At 42.1% G+C, this 18,564-nt stretch overlaps 1 protein-coding gene across 5 annotated transcripts in view; it reads right to left on the minus strand.

Annotated features, from left to right (window-relative positions):
• The window catches only part of LOC148137464 (Fc receptor-like protein 5), a 108,701-nt gene that overhangs the window by 52,743 nt on the left and 37,394 nt on the right, over positions 1-18,564 (minus strand). For all 5 annotated transcript variants that reach the window (XM_087982327.1, XM_087982331.1, XM_087982329.1 and 2 more), the window contains 4 exons: positions 18,081-18,374; positions 15,828-16,133; positions 13,995-14,288; positions 10,755-11,048 (listed from right to left, as the gene is read on the minus strand). In XM_087982327.1, the coding sequence (XP_087838453.1) occupies positions 10,755-11,048; positions 13,995-14,288; positions 15,828-16,133; positions 18,081-18,374 (1,188 nt within the window). The remainder of the gene's footprint in view (positions 1-10,754; positions 11,049-13,994; positions 14,289-15,827; positions 16,134-18,080; positions 18,375-18,564) is intronic.

Genomic DNA, 18,564 nt, shown 5'->3' on the forward strand with positions numbered 1-18,564 from the left:
CTCGTTTTCTACTTATATCATTGGTGCCTATATGCAGCACAACAACTGGCTGTTCACCCTAACCTTTTAGAATGCTCTGCAGCTGACTCGAGCACCTGGGAGGCAACATACTATTCGGGAGTCTTGTTTTTGGCCACAGAACTGCCTATCTACTCCCCTGACAATAGAATCCCCTATGACTATGGCCCTATGAGTCTTTTTCCCGCCCTTCTGAACAGCAGTGCCCACCACTGTGCCATGATCCTGGCAACTGCTGCCCTACCCTGGAGAGCCATCTGCCCCCACAGTATCCAAAATGGTATACCTGTTTTGGAGGCAGATGACCGCTAGGGACACCTGCACTGCCTTCCTACTCTTTCTTTGCCTTTTGGTCACCCATTCACTGTCTCCCTCAGTAATTCCAATCTGCGGTGTGACCAATTCACTAAATGTGCTATCCATGACCTCCTCAGCATTGCGGATGCTCCACAGTGTGTCCATCTGCGGCTGCAGAGCAGTCATGTGGTCAAACAAGAGCTGCAGCTGGACACACTTCTTGCAAGTGTAAGAGGCAGGGACGTCAGCCACTTCCCTGAACTCCCACATTAGGCAAGAGGCAAATGCCGTGTGTCTGAGGTCCCCTGCCATTGTAAGCCTTAACTTTACATCAGCCAACTAAAACCAAACAATGCATTTAAATATATGAAAGAAAAGAAAGAAAAATAAAATAAACCTTATCTTACAGAGTCCTTTTTCTTCTGGTGGGAGGGAGATACTGCATGTGTATTAGCCGCTGCCCAAATTTATACTAAGTCCTTACCTTCCCAACAACCTGCTTGTCTCCAGCGTCACCTCCGCTCTGTCTCCCCGCTGCTCCCAGACAGGAAACAATAGCTTTTGGGTCCAGTCTTTTAGCAGATGGAGATGAGCTTGTTGCTTGAGCTGTTGCAGGTTGTCATAGAGTCTTATAGCACAGAGACAGGCCCTTGGCCCATACTGGTCCACACCGACTAAAATGTCCACCAAGGATGACCTCATTTCCCTACACTTGGCCCACATTCTTCTAAGCCTTTGCGATTCATGTATTTGTCCAAATGCCTTTTAAATGTTGTTAATGTCCTCACATCAACCAGTTCTGCTTGCAACTCATTCCATATGTGTGCCACCCTCTGTGAAAGAAACCTTAGTACAGAACTAGAAGAAAGTGAGGACTGCAAATGCTGGAGATCAGAGCTGAAAAATGTGCTGCTGGAAAAGCGCAGCAGGTCAGGCAGCATCAAAGGAGCAGGAGAAGCTGCAGGAGCAGGATTCCTGAAGAAGGGCTTATGCCCGAAACGTCGATTCTCCTGCTCCTTTGATGCTGCCTGACCTGCTGCGTTTTTCCAGCAACACATTTTTCAGCTTAGTACAGAACTAGAGGACATAGGTTTAGGGTGAGAGGGGAAAGATATAAAAGAGACTAAAGGGGCAAATCTTTCATGCAGAGGGTGGTAAGTGTATGGAATGAGCTGCCAGAGGAAGTGTGGAGGCTGGTACAATTGCAACATTTAAAAGGCATCTGGATGAGTATATGAATAGGAAGGATTTGGAGTGATATGGGCTGGGTGCTGGCAAGTAGATTGGGTTGGGATATCTGGTCAGCATGGACGAGCTGGACCGGAGGGTCTGTTTCTGTGCTGTACATCTTTATGACTCTATGATGACCTCTAGTCCTTTATTCCCCAATCCTGGGAAAAAGACTGAGTACATTTATCCTATCCATGCCTCTCATGATCTTATGCACTTCTATAAGATACCCTTCAGTCTTCTGTGCTCTAAAAATACAAGTCCTAGCTTGTTCAACCTCTTCTTATTGATCAGACCATGAATCCTGGTAACGTCCGTGTAAATTTCTTCACTCTTTCCAGTTTAATAATATCTTTCTTATAGGAAGGTGACCAAAACTGAACACAATACTCCAAGTGCAGCCTCACCAATGTGTTTTCCAACTTCTATACTCAGTGCCCTGACTGATGAAGGCCAGTGTGCTAAAAGTCTTCTTCACTGCCCTGTCTACCTGTGACTCTACTTTCAGAGAACCGTGCACCTGAACTCCAAGCTCCTTCTGTTCCACTACACTCCTTAAGGCCCTATCAATCACCATGAAACTCCTATCCTGATTTGACTTTCCAAAATGCAAGACCTTATCCCTATTAAACTCCATTTGCTATTTCTTGGCCCACTTCCCCAACGGATCAAGGTCCTGCTACAATTTCTGGTAACCTGACTGTCTACGATACTGTCTATTTTAGTGTCATCAACAAACTTATTAATCATGCCTTGTACATTCTCATCCAAGTTGTGGAGGTGCCAGTGTTGGACTGGGGTGGACAAAGTTAAATATCACACAGCACCAGGTTGTAGCTATCTGACAAAGGAGTAGTGCTCTGAAAGCTATCACTTCCAAATATCTTATTTCTCAGAATCTTCTCAAGTAACTTATCTACCACAGATATTAGTATGACTGGTCTATAGTTCCCAGGCTTTTCTTTGCAGGTCTTCTTGAATAAGCTATTGTCCAGTCTTCATGGTTAATGAAGATGCAAAAATATCAGCCAGGGCGCCTGCAATTCTTTCTCTAGTCTCTTGCAGTGTTCTTGGATATATCTGGTCAGGACCAGGAGATTTACACACTGTCATGCATTCTAATACATCCAACACCTCCTCTTCTGTGATATGGACTGTCCCCAAGATATCATCACTAACTTCCCTAAGTTCTCAAGTTTTTATGTCTTCCTCCACGGTAAACACAGAGGAGAAATATTCATCGAGGACCTCACCCATTTCCTGCAGTTCTACAAATACATGTCGACTTTGGTCTTTGAGGGGTCCTATTCATCCCTCGTCCCGTTTTGTTGCTCTATCCTACATTCAGTTCTATTACTCTTTCCCTCATTCAGTTCTGTTTTAATCCATAACAGTTCTGAGGCATTTGAGTTCTGAAGAAAGGCCAAACTGGACTCAAAAGCATCAACTTTGTTTCTGTCCCTACAGATGCTGCCAGACCTGTTGAGTTTCTGCAGTGTTCTCTGTATTTGTTGTGCTAACCAACTACTTACAGCAGTACTTATCCCTACTCACTGATTTGTTATTCTATCCCTTACTCGTTGCTGTTATTCTCTTCCTTTGTAACTCTATCCATCCTTGTCTGCTGTGTTACTCTATTCATACCTTTCTGCTATGTTATTCTTATCCTCTCATTCACTACAGTATTACTCTCTCTTACTGCTCTATCCCTTACTCACTGCTGTGTTACAATTCACACTCTATCCTCAACTTATTGCTGTGATACTGTGTTCACTCGCTGCTTTGTTACTCTCTACCTCATTCACTGTTGTGTTATCCTCTTCAGTACAGTGCTATGTTAGACTATCCCTCATCAATTTCTGTGTTATTTCTGTGATAGACAGGCAGGAGGCTGGAAGAATACAGCAAGCCAAGCAGCATCAGGAGGTGGAGAAGTTGACATTTCCGGTGTAACCCTTCTTCAGTCGACTTCTTCACCTCTTGATGCTGCCTGGCTTGCTATATTCTTCCAGACCCCTGCCTGTACATTTTGGATTTCAGGATCTGTAGGTTTTTTTTGTCTCTTATTCCTGTGATGACAGTGACTGCCCTTGACACCAAGACTGATTTGACAAATGTGGCATCAAAGAGCTCTCACAAACTGAAGTCAATGGAAATTGAGGGAAAATCTCTGCTGGTTGGAGTCATACCTGGCATAGAGGAAAATGATAGAGGTTGTTGGAGGTTAATCATCTAAGCTCCATGGTATCTCTGCAATAGTTCCTCAGGATAGTATCCTAGATCCAAACATCTTCAACTGCTTCATCAATGATCCTCCCTCCATAAGATCAGAAATGAGACCTATGCTGATAATTACAAATATTCAGCACCATTCATGAATCCTCAGATACTGAAGTAGTCCATGTCCAGATGCAACAACCACTGGACAATATTAAGGTTTGGACTGATAAGTTGCAAGTAATATCTGTGCCACACAAGTGACAAGCAATGACTATCTCCAACAAGAAAGAATCTAGCCATTTTGTCTTGACAATCAATGGCATCACCATCACTGATTTCTTCACTATCCACATCCTGGAGATTGTTGATAAACTGAACTAAAACAGCCATATAAATACAGTGGCAACAAGAACAGGTCAGAGGTTAGAAATACTGCAGTGAATACCTCATATCCTCAATCCCAAATTCTATCTCCATCTACAAAGTAAAAGTTAGGAGTGTAATGGAATACTCCTCACTTGCCTGAATGGGTGAAGTTCCAACAACACTCAAGAAGCTTGACACCATCCAGGAAAAAGCAGCCATATTGACTCCACATATACAAACATTCAGTCCCACTACCATTGATGCTCAGTAGCAACAGTGTGTGCCATCTACAAGATGGATTGCAGAAATTCACCTCGAGTCCTTAGACAACATCTTCCAACCTTACAACAATTCCATCTAGAAAGATTTGGCATATGACCTTACAAAGTCTAAATGAATAATGTTCGAGGCCTGATCCTGCTCCAAAAATGCAGTGAAAAGGCAAGTTTTGAAAGTACCATTACAGCTTTTCTCATGTCCCACGGTTCTCATTGAGGGCAGTCAATGTAATTTTCAAGCCTCAAAATGGGGTCACTGAGGGATAAGGTTTGAGAAATATTCAATGAGAGAAATGCACACAATCAGCTCATATAGTTAGAATTCCATAATCTTATTTGCAAGCCAGCACCACGTGTTCTGATTTTATCTATAAGGAAGAATATTGCTTTGGATGAGATCGACTGAATCAGTACAGATGTTGGCCTGAATCGTGGATCTCCCTGGGATTCATTATATTGTTGGCTGGTAATTGAACACTTAGAAATTGATCTATGAATTTACAAACTATATTTCGACTTTCCCTTGTTGCGTGACTTCTAATTAGCTTCCACCTTACTCTAAAGCACTGCTGTGAAATAATTCATGTTTTACAGTGCTGAATTTTCTATATCATGGCTCGTGGTTGGAATGAACTTCCAGAGGAAGTAGTGAATGCAGGTACAGTTACAACATTTAAAGACATTTCGATAAGTACATGAATAAGGAATGTTTGGAAAAATATGGGCCAAGCGCAGGTGGAACTAGTTTAGTTTGGGACTTTGGTTGGCATAGACTGTTTGGACCAAATGGTCTGTTTTCGTGCTGTATGACTCTGAGTCTGTGACAAGGGCAGCAGATACACGGGAATACCACCACTTCTAAGCACCCCTCCAACCACAAAAATACACCAATTTGCTTGGAATGTATCCTCCAATGGTGCCCAGCATTACAGGTACCAGTCTTCAAGGAGGAGAAAGTGAGGACTGCAGATGTTGGAGATCAGAGTCGAAGAGTATGATGCTGGAAAAGCACAGCATATGTTGCCTGACCCCCTGTGCTTTTCCAGCACCACATGCTTCAACTCAGATACCAGTCTTCAGCCAATTTGATTTTTTCCACATGATGTCAAGAAACAGTTGGAGACACTGCATACTGCAAAGACTTCGGACGCTGACAACATTCTGGCAACAGTACTGAAGACTTGTGCTCCACAACTTGCTGCTCCCAAAGCCAAGCTCTTCCATTACAGTTATCACCCTGTTATCTACCTGACTACAGGTCGTTCTGCTATAACATGGATTTCATTAACACAAATTTGCTGTAATGCAATTGATGAATTGAGAATACAGTTTCTAAAGTGTGAACCTTTAAAACATGTGTTGGATGTAACATGATTACATCACCAACACTTTAAGCACTATTTCTAGCATGCAATTTTAATATAATGTGGGGTTGCACAAGAATTGCAGCCATTGCATTATAGAAGAAACACCAGTATGTGGAAAATTGCCCACATATTTCCTGTACATAAAAAGCAGGACAAATCCAACCTGGCCAATTACTGCCCCATCAGTCTACTTTAGATCATCAGCAAATTGATGTAAGGTGTTATCAATAGTGTTATAAAGCAGTACCTGTTCAGCAAAAACCTATTCAGTGACACCCAGTTTGGGGTCTGCCAAGACCACTTCAGCTCCTGACCTCATTACAGCCTTGATTCAAACACAGACAAAATAGCTGAATTCTAGACGTAAGGTGAGAGTGACAGCCTTTCACATCAAGGCTGCATTTGACCAAATGTGGCATCAAGGAGCCGTAGCAAAACTGGAAACTTTGGGTATCGAGAGCAAATGCTCTGGTTGTTGGAACTATACCTGACACATAGGAAGATGGTCATGGTTGTTGGAAGTCAGTCATCTCAGCTCTAAGACAACTTTGTAGGAGTTCCTCAGCATAGTGCCTTAGGTCCAGCCATCTTCAGCTGCTTCATCAATGACCTTCCCTCTGTCATAAGGAGGGGATGCTCAATGATGATTGCACAATGTGCAGCACCATTCACGATTCCTCAAATACTGAAGCAGTTCATGCTCAAATGTAACAAAATGTGGACAATATCCAGATTTGGCCTGATATATGGAAAGTAATATTTGTACCTCACAAATGCCAGGCTATGAACATCACCAATATGAGAAAATCTACCCACCACCCCTTGACATTCAACGGTATTATCAGCACTGAAACCCTCACTATCAACATCTTATCATTGACCAGAAACTCAACTGGACTCACCGCATAAACACAGTAGCTCCAAGAGCAGGTCAGAGGCTAGAAATACTGCGGTGAGTAACTCACCTGCCAAATCACCAAAGTTTATCCACCATCTACAAGGTACAAGTCAGGATTGTGATGGAATACCCCACTTGGCTGCATGCACTCCAAAAACATTCAAGAAGCTTGACACCACGACCACAAGGGCAGTAGATATATGGGAACAGCACCATCTTCAAGTTTCTCTCTAAGCTGCTCACCATCTTGACTTGGAAACATATCACTGTTTCTTCACAGTTGCTTAGTCAAAATCCTGGAATTCCCTCCCTAATGGCATTGAGGGTCAACCCACAGCAGGTGGACTCGAGAGGATTAAAGAAGGCAGCTCACTAGGTCAGCCAGCAATGCGCACACCCCATAAATGACTGAATAAAATAAAATTAGTGTTCCTTTAGTCAGTCTGTCAAAACCCTGGAATTCTCTCCCTAACAGCATGTGGGTCTACATACAGCACACAGACTGCAGTAATTCAAGAAGGCAGCTCACCACGATCTTCTCAAGGGAAATGAGAGATGAGCAATACATGCTAGTTCAGCCACCTGTTCTCACATCCCATGAATAAACAGTAAAAAAAATATTATTCTTTACAAATTGCAATTTTACTCTCTCCCCACACTCACTGATGTTTTATTCCATTTACAGAGTGTTAGAGTCACAGAGATGAAACAGACCCTTTGGTCCAACTCATCCTTGCTGACCTGACATCCGAAATTAATATGGTCCCGTTTGTCAGCATTTGGCCCAAATTCCTCTAAATCCTTCTAATGCATAAACCCATCCAGATGCCTTTTAAATGTTGCAATTGTACCAGCCTCCACCACTTCCTCTGGCAGCTCATCCCATACACGTACCATCGTCTGCATGAAAAGGTTGCCCCTTAGGTTCCTTTTAAATCTTTCCATTTTCACCTTATACCTATGCCCTCTACTTTTAGACTTCCCCACCCTGGGAAAAAAGACATTGGATATTCACCCTATCCATACCCCTCATGATTTTATAAACCTTTCTAATCTGAAGCCTCAGACTCTAGCATTCCAGAGAAAATAGTTCCAACCTATTCAGTCTCCCCTACTGCCCAAACCCAGAAAAATCCAAGTAAATCTTTACTGAACTCTTTCAAGTTTACCACCATCTTTCCTATAGCTGGGAGACCAAAATTGAATGTAATATTCTGAAAGTGGCCTCACCGATGTCCTGTATAGCTGCAACATGACATCCTAACTCCTATACTCAATGCACTGACCAGTAAATGCATTCTTCACTACCCCGTCAAGGAACTATGAACCTGCACCCCAAGGCCTCTTTGTTCAGTAACACTCTCCAGGACCCTACCTTTAAGTGTATAAATCCTGCGCTGTTTTGCCTTTCCAAAATGCAGCAGCTTACATTTATCTAAATTAATTTCCATCTGTTACTCCTTGGCCCTTAGCCCATCTGATCAATAATTTATTGTACTCTGAGATAACTTTCTTCACTGTCCATTATACCCCCAATTTTGCTGTCATCTGCAAATTGACTGACCATACCTCATATAAATGACAAAAAACAATGGTCCCAGCACCGATCCTTGTGGCTCACCACTGGTCACAGTCCTCCAGTTCGAAAAACAACCCTCCACATCTGTCATCTACCTCAAACTACTTTTGTATCCAAATGGCTTGTTCTTCCTGGATTCCATGTGATCTAACCTCACTAACGTGTGGAACATTGTTCAGTGCCTTGCTGAAGTCCATATAGACAATGTCCATAACTCCTCCTTCATCAATCTTCCTTGTTACTTCTTCATTCAACTTAATCAAATGATTTCCCACACATAAAGCCATGTTGACTATCCTTAATCAGTCATTGCCTTTCCAAATATATGTAATACTATCCCTCAGAATCCCCTCTAACAACTTACCCACCACTCAAAAGTGTCAGTCTCAAAGGTCTATAGTTCCCTGGTTTTTCCTTACCACCCTTTCTTACAGTATGATACCATATTAGCCAACCTCCAGTCTTATGGCTCCTCACCTGCTGATATAAATATCTCAGCTATCTGCATAGCAATCCCTTCCCTAGCTTCCGACAAATTCTGGGATACACCTGATCAGGTTCACCTTTATGTGATTTAAGAATCCAGCATCTCCTTCTCTGTGATATGGACACTTTTCAAGATATCACTATTTCTCCAAGTTCTCTAGCTTCCATATCCTTCTCCACAGTAAATACTGACACAAAATACTTATTATCTCACCTTCAGTATTTCATCACTTCTGCAGTGTTATAGAGTCAAAGAGTCGTAGAGATGTACACCATGGAAACAGACCCTTCGGTCCAACCCGTCCATGCCAACCAGATATCCCAACCCAATCCAGTCCCACCTGCCAGCACCCAGCCCATATCCCTTCAAACCCTATCCAAATTCATGTACCTATTCAAATACCTCTTAAATGTTACAATTGTACTAGCCTCTGGCAGCTCATTCTATACACGTACCACCCTCTGTGTGAAAAAGTTGCCCCTTAGGTCTCTTTTATATCTTTCCCCTCTCACCCTAAAACTATGCCCTCTAGTTCTGGACACCCCAACCCCAGAGAAAAGACTTTGTCTATTTACCCTAACCATGCCCCTCATAATTTTGTAAACCTCTATAAGGTCACCCCTCAGCCTCCGACGCTCCAGGGAAAACAGCCTCAGCCTGTTCAGCCTGTCCTCATAACTCAAATCCTCCAATCCTGGCAACATCCTTGTACATCTTTTCTGAACCCTTTCTAGTTTCACAACATCTTTCCGATAGGAAGGAGACCAGAATTGCACACAATATTCCAACAGTAGCCTAACCAATGTCCTGTACAGCTGCAACATGAACTCCCAACTCCTGTACTCAATACTCTGACCAATAAAGGAAAACATACCAAACGCCTTCTTCACTATCCTATTTACCTGTGACTCCACTTTCAAGGAGCTATGAACCTACACTCCAAGGTCTCTTTGATCAGCAACACTCCCTAGGACCTTACCATTAAGTGTATAAGTCCTGCTAAGATTTGCTTTCCCAAAAAAACAGCACCTCACATTTATCTGAATTAAACTCCATCTGTCACTTCTCAGCCCATTGGCCCATCTGGTCAATATCCTGTTGTAATCTGAGGTAACCCTCTTCGTTGTCCACTACACCTCCAGTGTCATCTGCAAACTTACTAACTGTACCTCTTATGCTCGCATCCAAATCATTTATGTAAATAACAAAATATAGAGAATCCAGCACCGATCCTTGTGGAACTCCACTAGTCACAGGCCTCCAGTCTGAAAAACAACCCTCCACCACCACCCTCTGTCTTCTACCTTTGAGGCAGTTCTGTATCCAAATGGCTAGTTCTCCCTGTATTCCATGAGATCTAACCTTGCTAATCAGTCTCCCATGGTGAACCTTGTTGAACGCCTTACTGAAGTCCATATAGATCACATCTACTGCTCTGCCCTCATCAATCCTCTTTATTATTTCTTCAAAAAACTCAATCAAGTTTGTGAGACATGATTTCCCACACGCAAAGCCATGTTGACTATCTCTAATCAGTCCTTGCCTTTCCAAATACATGTACATCCTATCCCCCAGGATGCCCTCCAACAACAACTTGACCACCACCGACGTCAGGCTTTCAGAGCTCTCATTCACTGCAGTCTTACTCTGTCCCTTATTACAGTGGTGCTGCTCTATATCTTAGTCACTTCTGCATTAGTCTACCCTAACTCATTGCAATATTACTCTGTCAGTCACTGCTGTGTTCCACTTTCCCTCACTCACTGTTGTGTTACTCTATCCCTCATACACTGATGTCATCCAGATATAATTGCATTGACATCTTGTGAATTTTATTATGTGCGATTTGTCTAACATTATCTTAATTGTGCTTAGAAGTGTTTGTTAAAGCAATCCCAATAAGTACTGATGCCAGATATCCACCTTGTGCACATTAAGCAGAAAGAGATTCAATTTTTAAAAAGTGGCAAGTTTTGCATAATCATGTTAAAAGTCTGTGTTTCCCATCACTCACCTGCAATAGTGACAGTTATAGCTTCACTGGGTTGTGATTCTAACCATCTTGATTTGATAGAGAGTCCATAGTTACATTGATAGCGCCCAGCTTGGTTTAGATTGGTAACTGGAAATGTCCCAATGTTCTCCCTTACGGAAAGTTGTTGAGATGTCAGCTGTTGATTATCTTTGTAGAAGTGAAATGTTCGACCATGGTATTCTCTGTTCACTGTGCAAGTAATGGTCACCATTTCACCTTCCAGATATACTCCAGTTGATTGGTCGAGAGATATCCCTGGAGTTGTTAGTGCATCTGTGGGAAAATAAATAGAAGCAAGGAGGTTATGCTGAAGATTTAGAAAGCTGTAGTTGCAGGCTTATTCTGATCATTTCACTTCAGCCGGGAAGTGAGGATATTTGAGAGGGCACAGAGGAGATGGTTTCAGGCTGGTGAGTTTTATTTATAAAGCTAGGTTGGAGAAGCTGGGATTGTTCTCCTTAGAGTAAAATGAGGAGAGTTGTCAAAGGTGTACAAAATTATGGCAGCTTTGGATAAAATAGATAAGAATACGATTAATAGACAGGACAAGGGCATAGTTATAATCTTTTTGGTGAGAGATGGAGGGGAGATTAAGAAGGGAATTTAGGAAGTGATTGAAGATTTGTGGGTGGCACGGTGGCACAGTGGTTAGCACTGCTGCCTCACAACACCTGAGATCCGGGTTCAATTCCCGACTGTGTGGGTTCAATTCTCCCCGTGTCTCCGTGGGTTTCCTCCGGGTGCTCCGGTTTCCTCCCACAGTCCAAAGATGTGCAGGTCAGGTGAATTGGCCATGCTAAATTGCCCATAGTGTTAGGTAAGGGGTAAATGTAGGGGCATGGGTGGGTTGCGCTTCGGCGGGTCGGTGTGGACCTGTTGGGCTGAAGGGCCTGTTTCCACGCTGTAATGTAATGTAATCTAATCTAAGAGTTCTGAGTTGTAAAAGGATCTGAAAATTAATCACAAGATGTTATATGCAGGTCCGCAAGTAATTAGGAAAGCTAATAGAATGTTACAATTTATTGCAAGGGCAATTTAATATAACAGAAGGGGAGTTATGCTTCAGTTACGCAGAACATTGTGCGAGCATACGTGGAGTACTGTGCACAGTTATTAGTCACTAGTGCACTAGTTAAGGAAGGATGTAAATATGTTGGAGGCAGTTAAGAGAAGATTCACCAAACTAAAAGCTGAAATGGGCAGATTATTTTATGAGGAAAGGATTGACAAGTTAGGCTTGTATCTATTTGAACATAGGAGAAAGTGAGGACTGCAGATGCTTGAGATCAGAGCTGAAAATGTGTTGCTGGAAAAGCGCAGCAGATCAGGCAGCATCCAAGGAGCAGGAGAATCGACGTTTTGGGCATGAGCCCTTCTTCAGGAATGAGGAAAGTCATTTCAGGAACTTTCCACCTTCCTGAAGAAGGGCTCATGCCCGAAACATCGATTCTCCTGCTCCTTGGATGCTGCCTGACCTGGTGCGCTTTTCCAGCAACACATTTTTAGCTCTATTTGAATATAAAAGAGTAAGAGATGACTTATTTGAAACTTTTAGGGAATACTTAGATATTCATTTGCATTGTCTTAGCTACTGAGGCTAAGGGCTAAGAGCTGTAAAATGAGATTGACATAGGCAGGTCTTTCTTGATCAGTATGGACACAATGGCCAAATGTCCTATTGTTTTTTAAACATTGATAAATCAATGAAGCTTGCAATTCAGCTAATTATTAATCAGAAAATGTTTTTATGGAACATATAAAATACTGAACAGTAAACGTGGAGAGGATGTTTTCTCTTACAGGAGAATTTAGAACTGAAGGTCACTGTTCAAAAATTGGGGTCACACATTTAATCAGGCCATTATTTTTCTCTTAGAGGGTCTTGAGTCTTTGGAATTCATTCCTGAAAAAGCGGGTAAGGAGAGTCCTTGAATATTTTGAAGGCAGAGCTGGATAGATTCTTATTAATTAAAAGAGTGCAAGGTCGCTAGAGTTGGCAGGAATACGGGTTTCAGGTTACAGGTCATTCTGATATAACACAACAGTTATATTCCTCTCTAACTGTGTTTTCTGGAAAATTGTGCTGTAAAAGATCACTATAGATAATCGTTATACCCATTCAGTAGAAAATTTGCGTTATATAAACAATGTCCATAATTCATCAGTCATGTTATAGCCAATTTGAATTGATGAAATACATATTATACCAGAACAAACAGTATAATAACAGCATGTCATGATCATCATAAATGACACAGCAACAGCAAGTTTGAAGGGCTGAATGGCATACTCTTGCTCCTGATTAGTATGTTCAAATGGTCATTACCTAGATTTCATGATTCATGAAGATGTTAGCACAGAAGCAATGAATGATTTAATAAGGAAATCAGCTGGGGACTTAATGGAAATAAATCCCTCACAGCTACATGTGGGCAGGACTGACTGGATTGCTCTGGGGAGATCCAGCACATACACAATGACTCTAAAAAAGCAACTGTGCAATATCAGTCTACGTCACTTCATGTATAATAGTTACTGAATAATGAATCAACTAAGTTGACTGGATGGTTTTGCTTCATAAAATGAGATGGAGCAAAAGGATAAAGTCTTGTTTTGGATTGCATGATCAGTAGAAAGGGGTCCCGGAGCCAGTCGGACTTCTACTTCCCAAAACAGGTTTTAACATTGAAACTGCTCTCTGGAAATTAAGCAAAAGGAGGATCAGACATCAATTTAAAATTCCCATATGTGTTAATTTGGCCACATTGCCAGTATAATTACAATTGAACAGATGTGAAGCTCCCTGGAAAATCATGAAAATAAAAAATCTAATCAAATGGAGCAGGTTTTGTAGGGCCAGTGCAGTTGATGTCATAGGCACAGGCTTTAAAAAGATGTTTGATGAAACATCTTACAAAATAAATAAAGGCATTGGATGATTACTTGAAAAGAGACAGCATGCATGTTTGCAGGAAAAAGGCAGAAGGTTAGCGCTAAATCAAAATGCTTGAAAAGCTTGTGCAGGTATAGTTGGCTAAATGGCATCCTTCTGTGATCACTGCATATCAATGGGACAGGGTGACTATGGTAGATGAGGGATAGAAATCTGATAGTAAGTAGTTGGATTTAATCTGGAAGAGTTATAAAGTGTTCTCAATGGGTCAGTGTTAAAATCAATTCACTTTTTGAAATTTAACAATCTCAGCTCCTTTAACTCACCAGCTATTGCAACTGTCACAGCCTCACTTAATTGTGATTCTAACCACCTTGATTTGATGGTCGTTCCATATTTGCATTGGTACCTTCCTCCTTGATTTATTCTGGTAACTTTGAATGTTCCGGTGTTTTCCTTTTGGTAGAGTTGATTTGAGGACAAAAGCTGATTATCTCTGTAAAAGAAGAAGATCTGACGACGATATTCTCTGTTTGAGGTGCAGGTAATGGTGACAGTCTCTCCTTCTAAATACACGCCTGTCAACTGATCAAGAGATATCCTTGGTGTTCTTAATGGATCTGAGGAGAAGTAATCAAGAATTACTTACTTATTTATTATTAATTCATTAATAGTTAATCTGATGAATTTCTTACGCAGTGAAGGACTTGTAATTCCACAACGAATGGGAAATCGCCCATTCATGAATTTAATGATTAAAACAAATTGAGTTGTTGAGTATTACACAAATATTTTTTCAAAGCTTTTCATCTTGCACTTATGAGGACCATTGACAAGAAAACTAAAGTATAGAGAAGACCACATTTACCTTCTATGAGAGAAATGGATTCTGATTTGGAGAGGAGAATACACTAGTCAATGAATTGAGTTCTCATGACATAATTGGGTTTTTGTGCAGAAATTACACTTTGGAATATAGGCAGAACAAAGAAAATCTGTTGCTTTAAAATGTGCACTTCTATTAATTTTATTGAGGCAGAAAACATAATTTAAAACCTCAACCTCAAGTGGGCGGCATGGTGGCACAGTGGTTAGCACTGCTGCCTCACAGCGCCAGAGACCCAAGTTCAATTCCCGCCTCAGGCGACTGACTGTGTGGAGTTTGCACATTCTCCCTGTGTCTGCGTGGGTTTCCTCCGGGTGCTCCGGTTTCCTCCCACAGTCCAAAGATGTGCAGGTCAGGTGAATTGGCATGCTAAATTGCCCGTAGTGTTAGGTAAGGGGTACATGTATGGGTGGGTTGCCTTCGGCGGGGCGGTGTGGACTTGTTGGGCCGAAGGGCCTGTTTCCACACTGTAAGTCATCTAATCTAAAGAAGTAAGTAATCTAATCTAATCATGCATGCACTAGAGATTCAATACCTAATAAAAAAGTCAATGTGCTGGCATAGAATTGGTGTTGCTGCTGTGACCAGCATTTACTACTAATGTTCCGTCAACCTTTTCAAACAGATGGTTGGCCCCCATCTTGATGAAGTATGTCTGAGTTAGGGTTGCTTGTTTGTCTTGGAGGGGGGGATATAGAATTGAAGTATCTCTGCATGCCATATTAATTTGGAATGTTGCCCCTCACTTTCTGATTCTGTACTCTCTTTGATATATGGCTATTCGATGGAGGGTGAGTGGACAGAAGAGGAGATCTCGTCTCTTTTGAGACTGGTCCTGGGTCTGATTGCAGTTGCCATTAACAGGCAGAGGCAAATTGTGAATGAGGTAGCCATTCTTCTTGATGGCTTGTCTGTCTTCTGCTGGTCATATCTGGGTTTCCTTGGACAGAGGACATGCCATGTCAACCAGAAGACTAGAGCATTTAATGGGGATTGGAGTACATGATTACTTTGGGATGTCAGTTTAATTTGAGTTAGGTTTCCTTCAAAGCTGTGCTTATGTTGTTTACAATGGAGTATAGTGCCCTTTCATAGAAGGCATGTAAATTTTTGTCAGTTTGTCAAAAGAGCTAAATAGTCCCTGCTTCTCAGGAAATCCGATGTTCTGAGATAGATTTGCTGAAATGGAATGTAATATTGTTGAAGCTTTCCACAGCTCACAGGGTGAGTTATTGGTGCCAATTTCTTGAGAACAAGAGGACAGGAAACTTACCAACTACCGTTATCTTCACATTTTCACTTCTGTCTGAGACTATCTCTTGTTCTAGGATTCGTTTTGTATAGGTGCAGGAGTAAACTTCTGATCCAGATTCCAATAGATTTGAGATGTTAAAGATGACAGCAGCTTGCAATGGTTTAGCTGTTTTCACTCTGACTGGTCTATTTTTGTTGTTCTTGTACAAATAGAAAGTGCTGCCCAAATATGGAGATCCGGCTTCACAGGTAAGCATGGTCACCTCACCTCTCACAAACACTTCATCCCAACGGGTCACAGATATTGAAGGCTGTACAGGGTAAACTGTAATGGCAAAAACAAGGAGCACATTGATGAGAAATACACTAAGACATACAAAGGCAATTTTACCCTAAACTGTGAAGAGTTTAACTTTTCTCTGCATCCACATACTACCAATTTTACTTTAATGAAGAATAAAATCAATGAGCGTGATAAATAGTCAATCAGCCTCATCCTGTTATTGTGCCATCAGGCGGAAAGGGCAAAATCAAATGACTAAATACCAAATATAATCAACTTTCTGGCACACTTTAAGAATTGATAGAAATATTACGGAGGAGAAAGTAGATCAAATGAAGTCTGACGGAGGATTTGTCAGAAACTGCTTATTTACAGAAAGAAAGAAAGAAAGGCTTGTTATATGTAATAATGTGTTCTACATACAATAACTTACTTTTTAAACTGTAGTCATTACTGTAATGTCAGCCAGAATACACACAGCAGCGTCCAGGAGAAAATGAGGACTGCAGATGCTGTAGATCAGAGTCAAGAGTGTGTGCTGGAAAAGCACAGCAGGTCAGGCAGCATCCGAGGAGCAGGAGAATCGGGCATAAGCCCTTCATCAGGACTGTGGAGGGGGTGGGGATTGAGAAATAAATAGGGGGGTGGGGTGGGACTGGGGAGCGCAGAGGTCGATGGATGGCAATAGGTGGATGCAGGAGGGAGGTGATTGTGATAGGTGAGTGGGGAGGGTGGAGTGGATTAGTAGGAAGGAAGATAGACAGTAGGTCAGATCAAAAGGACACGCTGAGTTGTAAAGTTGGATCTGGGATGAGGTGGGAGTTGGCGAGATTTGGAAACTAGTGAAGTCTATGTTGATGCCATGTGGTTGTAGGGACCCGAGATGAAATATCAGGCATTCTTCTTCCAGTTGGCGGGTGGCTTTGATTTGGCAGTGGAGGAAGGCCAGGATTTGCATGTCCTTGGGGATGTGTGAGGGGGAGTTGAAATAGTTGGCCACGGGGAGGTGGAGTCGTTTGGTGCGTGTGGACTAGAGATATTCCCAGAACCACAAATTGGCGTTCGGTCTCCTCGATGCAGAGGAGTCCACATTGAGAGCAATCGATGCAATGAACGAGGTAGGAGGACATTCAGGAAAATCTCTGCTGGATCCTTTAGGGCCTTGGAATGAGGTGAGAGGGAAGGTGTGGGCAGGTTTTGCACCTCATTTGGTAGCAGGGAAAGGTGCTGAGAGTAGAGGGTGTGTTGGTGGCGAGCATGGACCAACGAGGGAGTGGTTAAGGGAATGGTCTCTGTGGAGAGAAATATATTTTTGGTGGTGGGGTCTGACTGTAGATGGTGAAATAGTGGACAATAATATGCTTTATCTGGAGATTCATGGGTGGAATTCTATTCTTGTTGTGGCTGGGGGAGCTCAAGTTTGAAGGCAGAGGGGTGGGAAGGACCGCAATGTCACCTCCCATGTGATCAACATCTCCTTCCCTTCCCGCACCTCCACCCTCAAACCCCATCCCCTCAGCTGCAACCCCTCCCCCCAGTCCTCACGTCTGAAACAAAAGCAGAAATTGCTGGAGTAACTCAGCAGATCTGGAGAGAGAAAGCAGAGTTAATGTTTCGAGTCCAGTGGCCAGTCCAGTCTCATTCTGAGGAAGGATCACTGGGTTTGAAACTCTGTTTTCTTTCTACAGCTGCTGCCAGACCTGATGAATGTCTCGAGCAATTTCTGTTTGAACAATAAATGATATTTGCTGGCATCTGGAAATGAAAAGTATGGGGTGTGAGACTAATTGAATAGCTCTTTAAAATAGCTAGAACAGACATGATGGGAGGAATGGCCTGCTGTGCAGTAATATGTCCTGATTCAATAATTGAGACCATCTGGTTTTATTTCTCTCTATATTAACACTACTTTGTTAGAATGGCAAATCTATGCACGTTTGAAAATAAAGAAAGCTTTAGAACTAATAATACCTGTGTTCTGTCACTTACCTGTCACAGTGATTGACACAACCTCACTGAGGTGGGACCATAACCATCTTCCATTGATCGAAGTACCATACTGGCATTGATACTGATCACCTTGATTTGCTGTGGTAGCTGTGAAGGTTCCAATGTTGTGCTTTATGCTGATTTGACTCGAGTACAACATTCGGCCATTTCTGTAAAAGATGAAGGTTTCGCCTAGATAGTCACCCTTTACAATGCAGGTAAGGGTGACTGTCCCTCCTTCCAAATAAACACTGGTGGATTGGTCAAGCGATATCATTGGCATAGTTAATGGATCTGTATAAATAGAAACATTGTGAGAAATGAATCATTGAAAAGAAATCTCATAACTCAATGTGGGTGGTGAGCCCGAAGAGCTTAAGAACTTGGAGCAGGAATAAGCCATTCAGCCCCTCAGGCCTGCTTCACTATTTAATATGATTACAGCTTGCCTCATCTTGACCTCAAATCTAAGTTCCTGCTCATT

Source organism: Chiloscyllium plagiosum, unplaced genomic scaffold (genome assembly GCF_037043375.1).
Source record: "Chiloscyllium plagiosum isolate Xiang-an unplaced genomic scaffold, Cpla_swu_hap1 HiC_scaffold_43, whole genome shotgun sequence".
Classification (NCBI taxonomy): Eukaryota; Metazoa; Chordata; class Chondrichthyes; order Orectolobiformes; family Hemiscylliidae; genus Chiloscyllium; species Chiloscyllium plagiosum.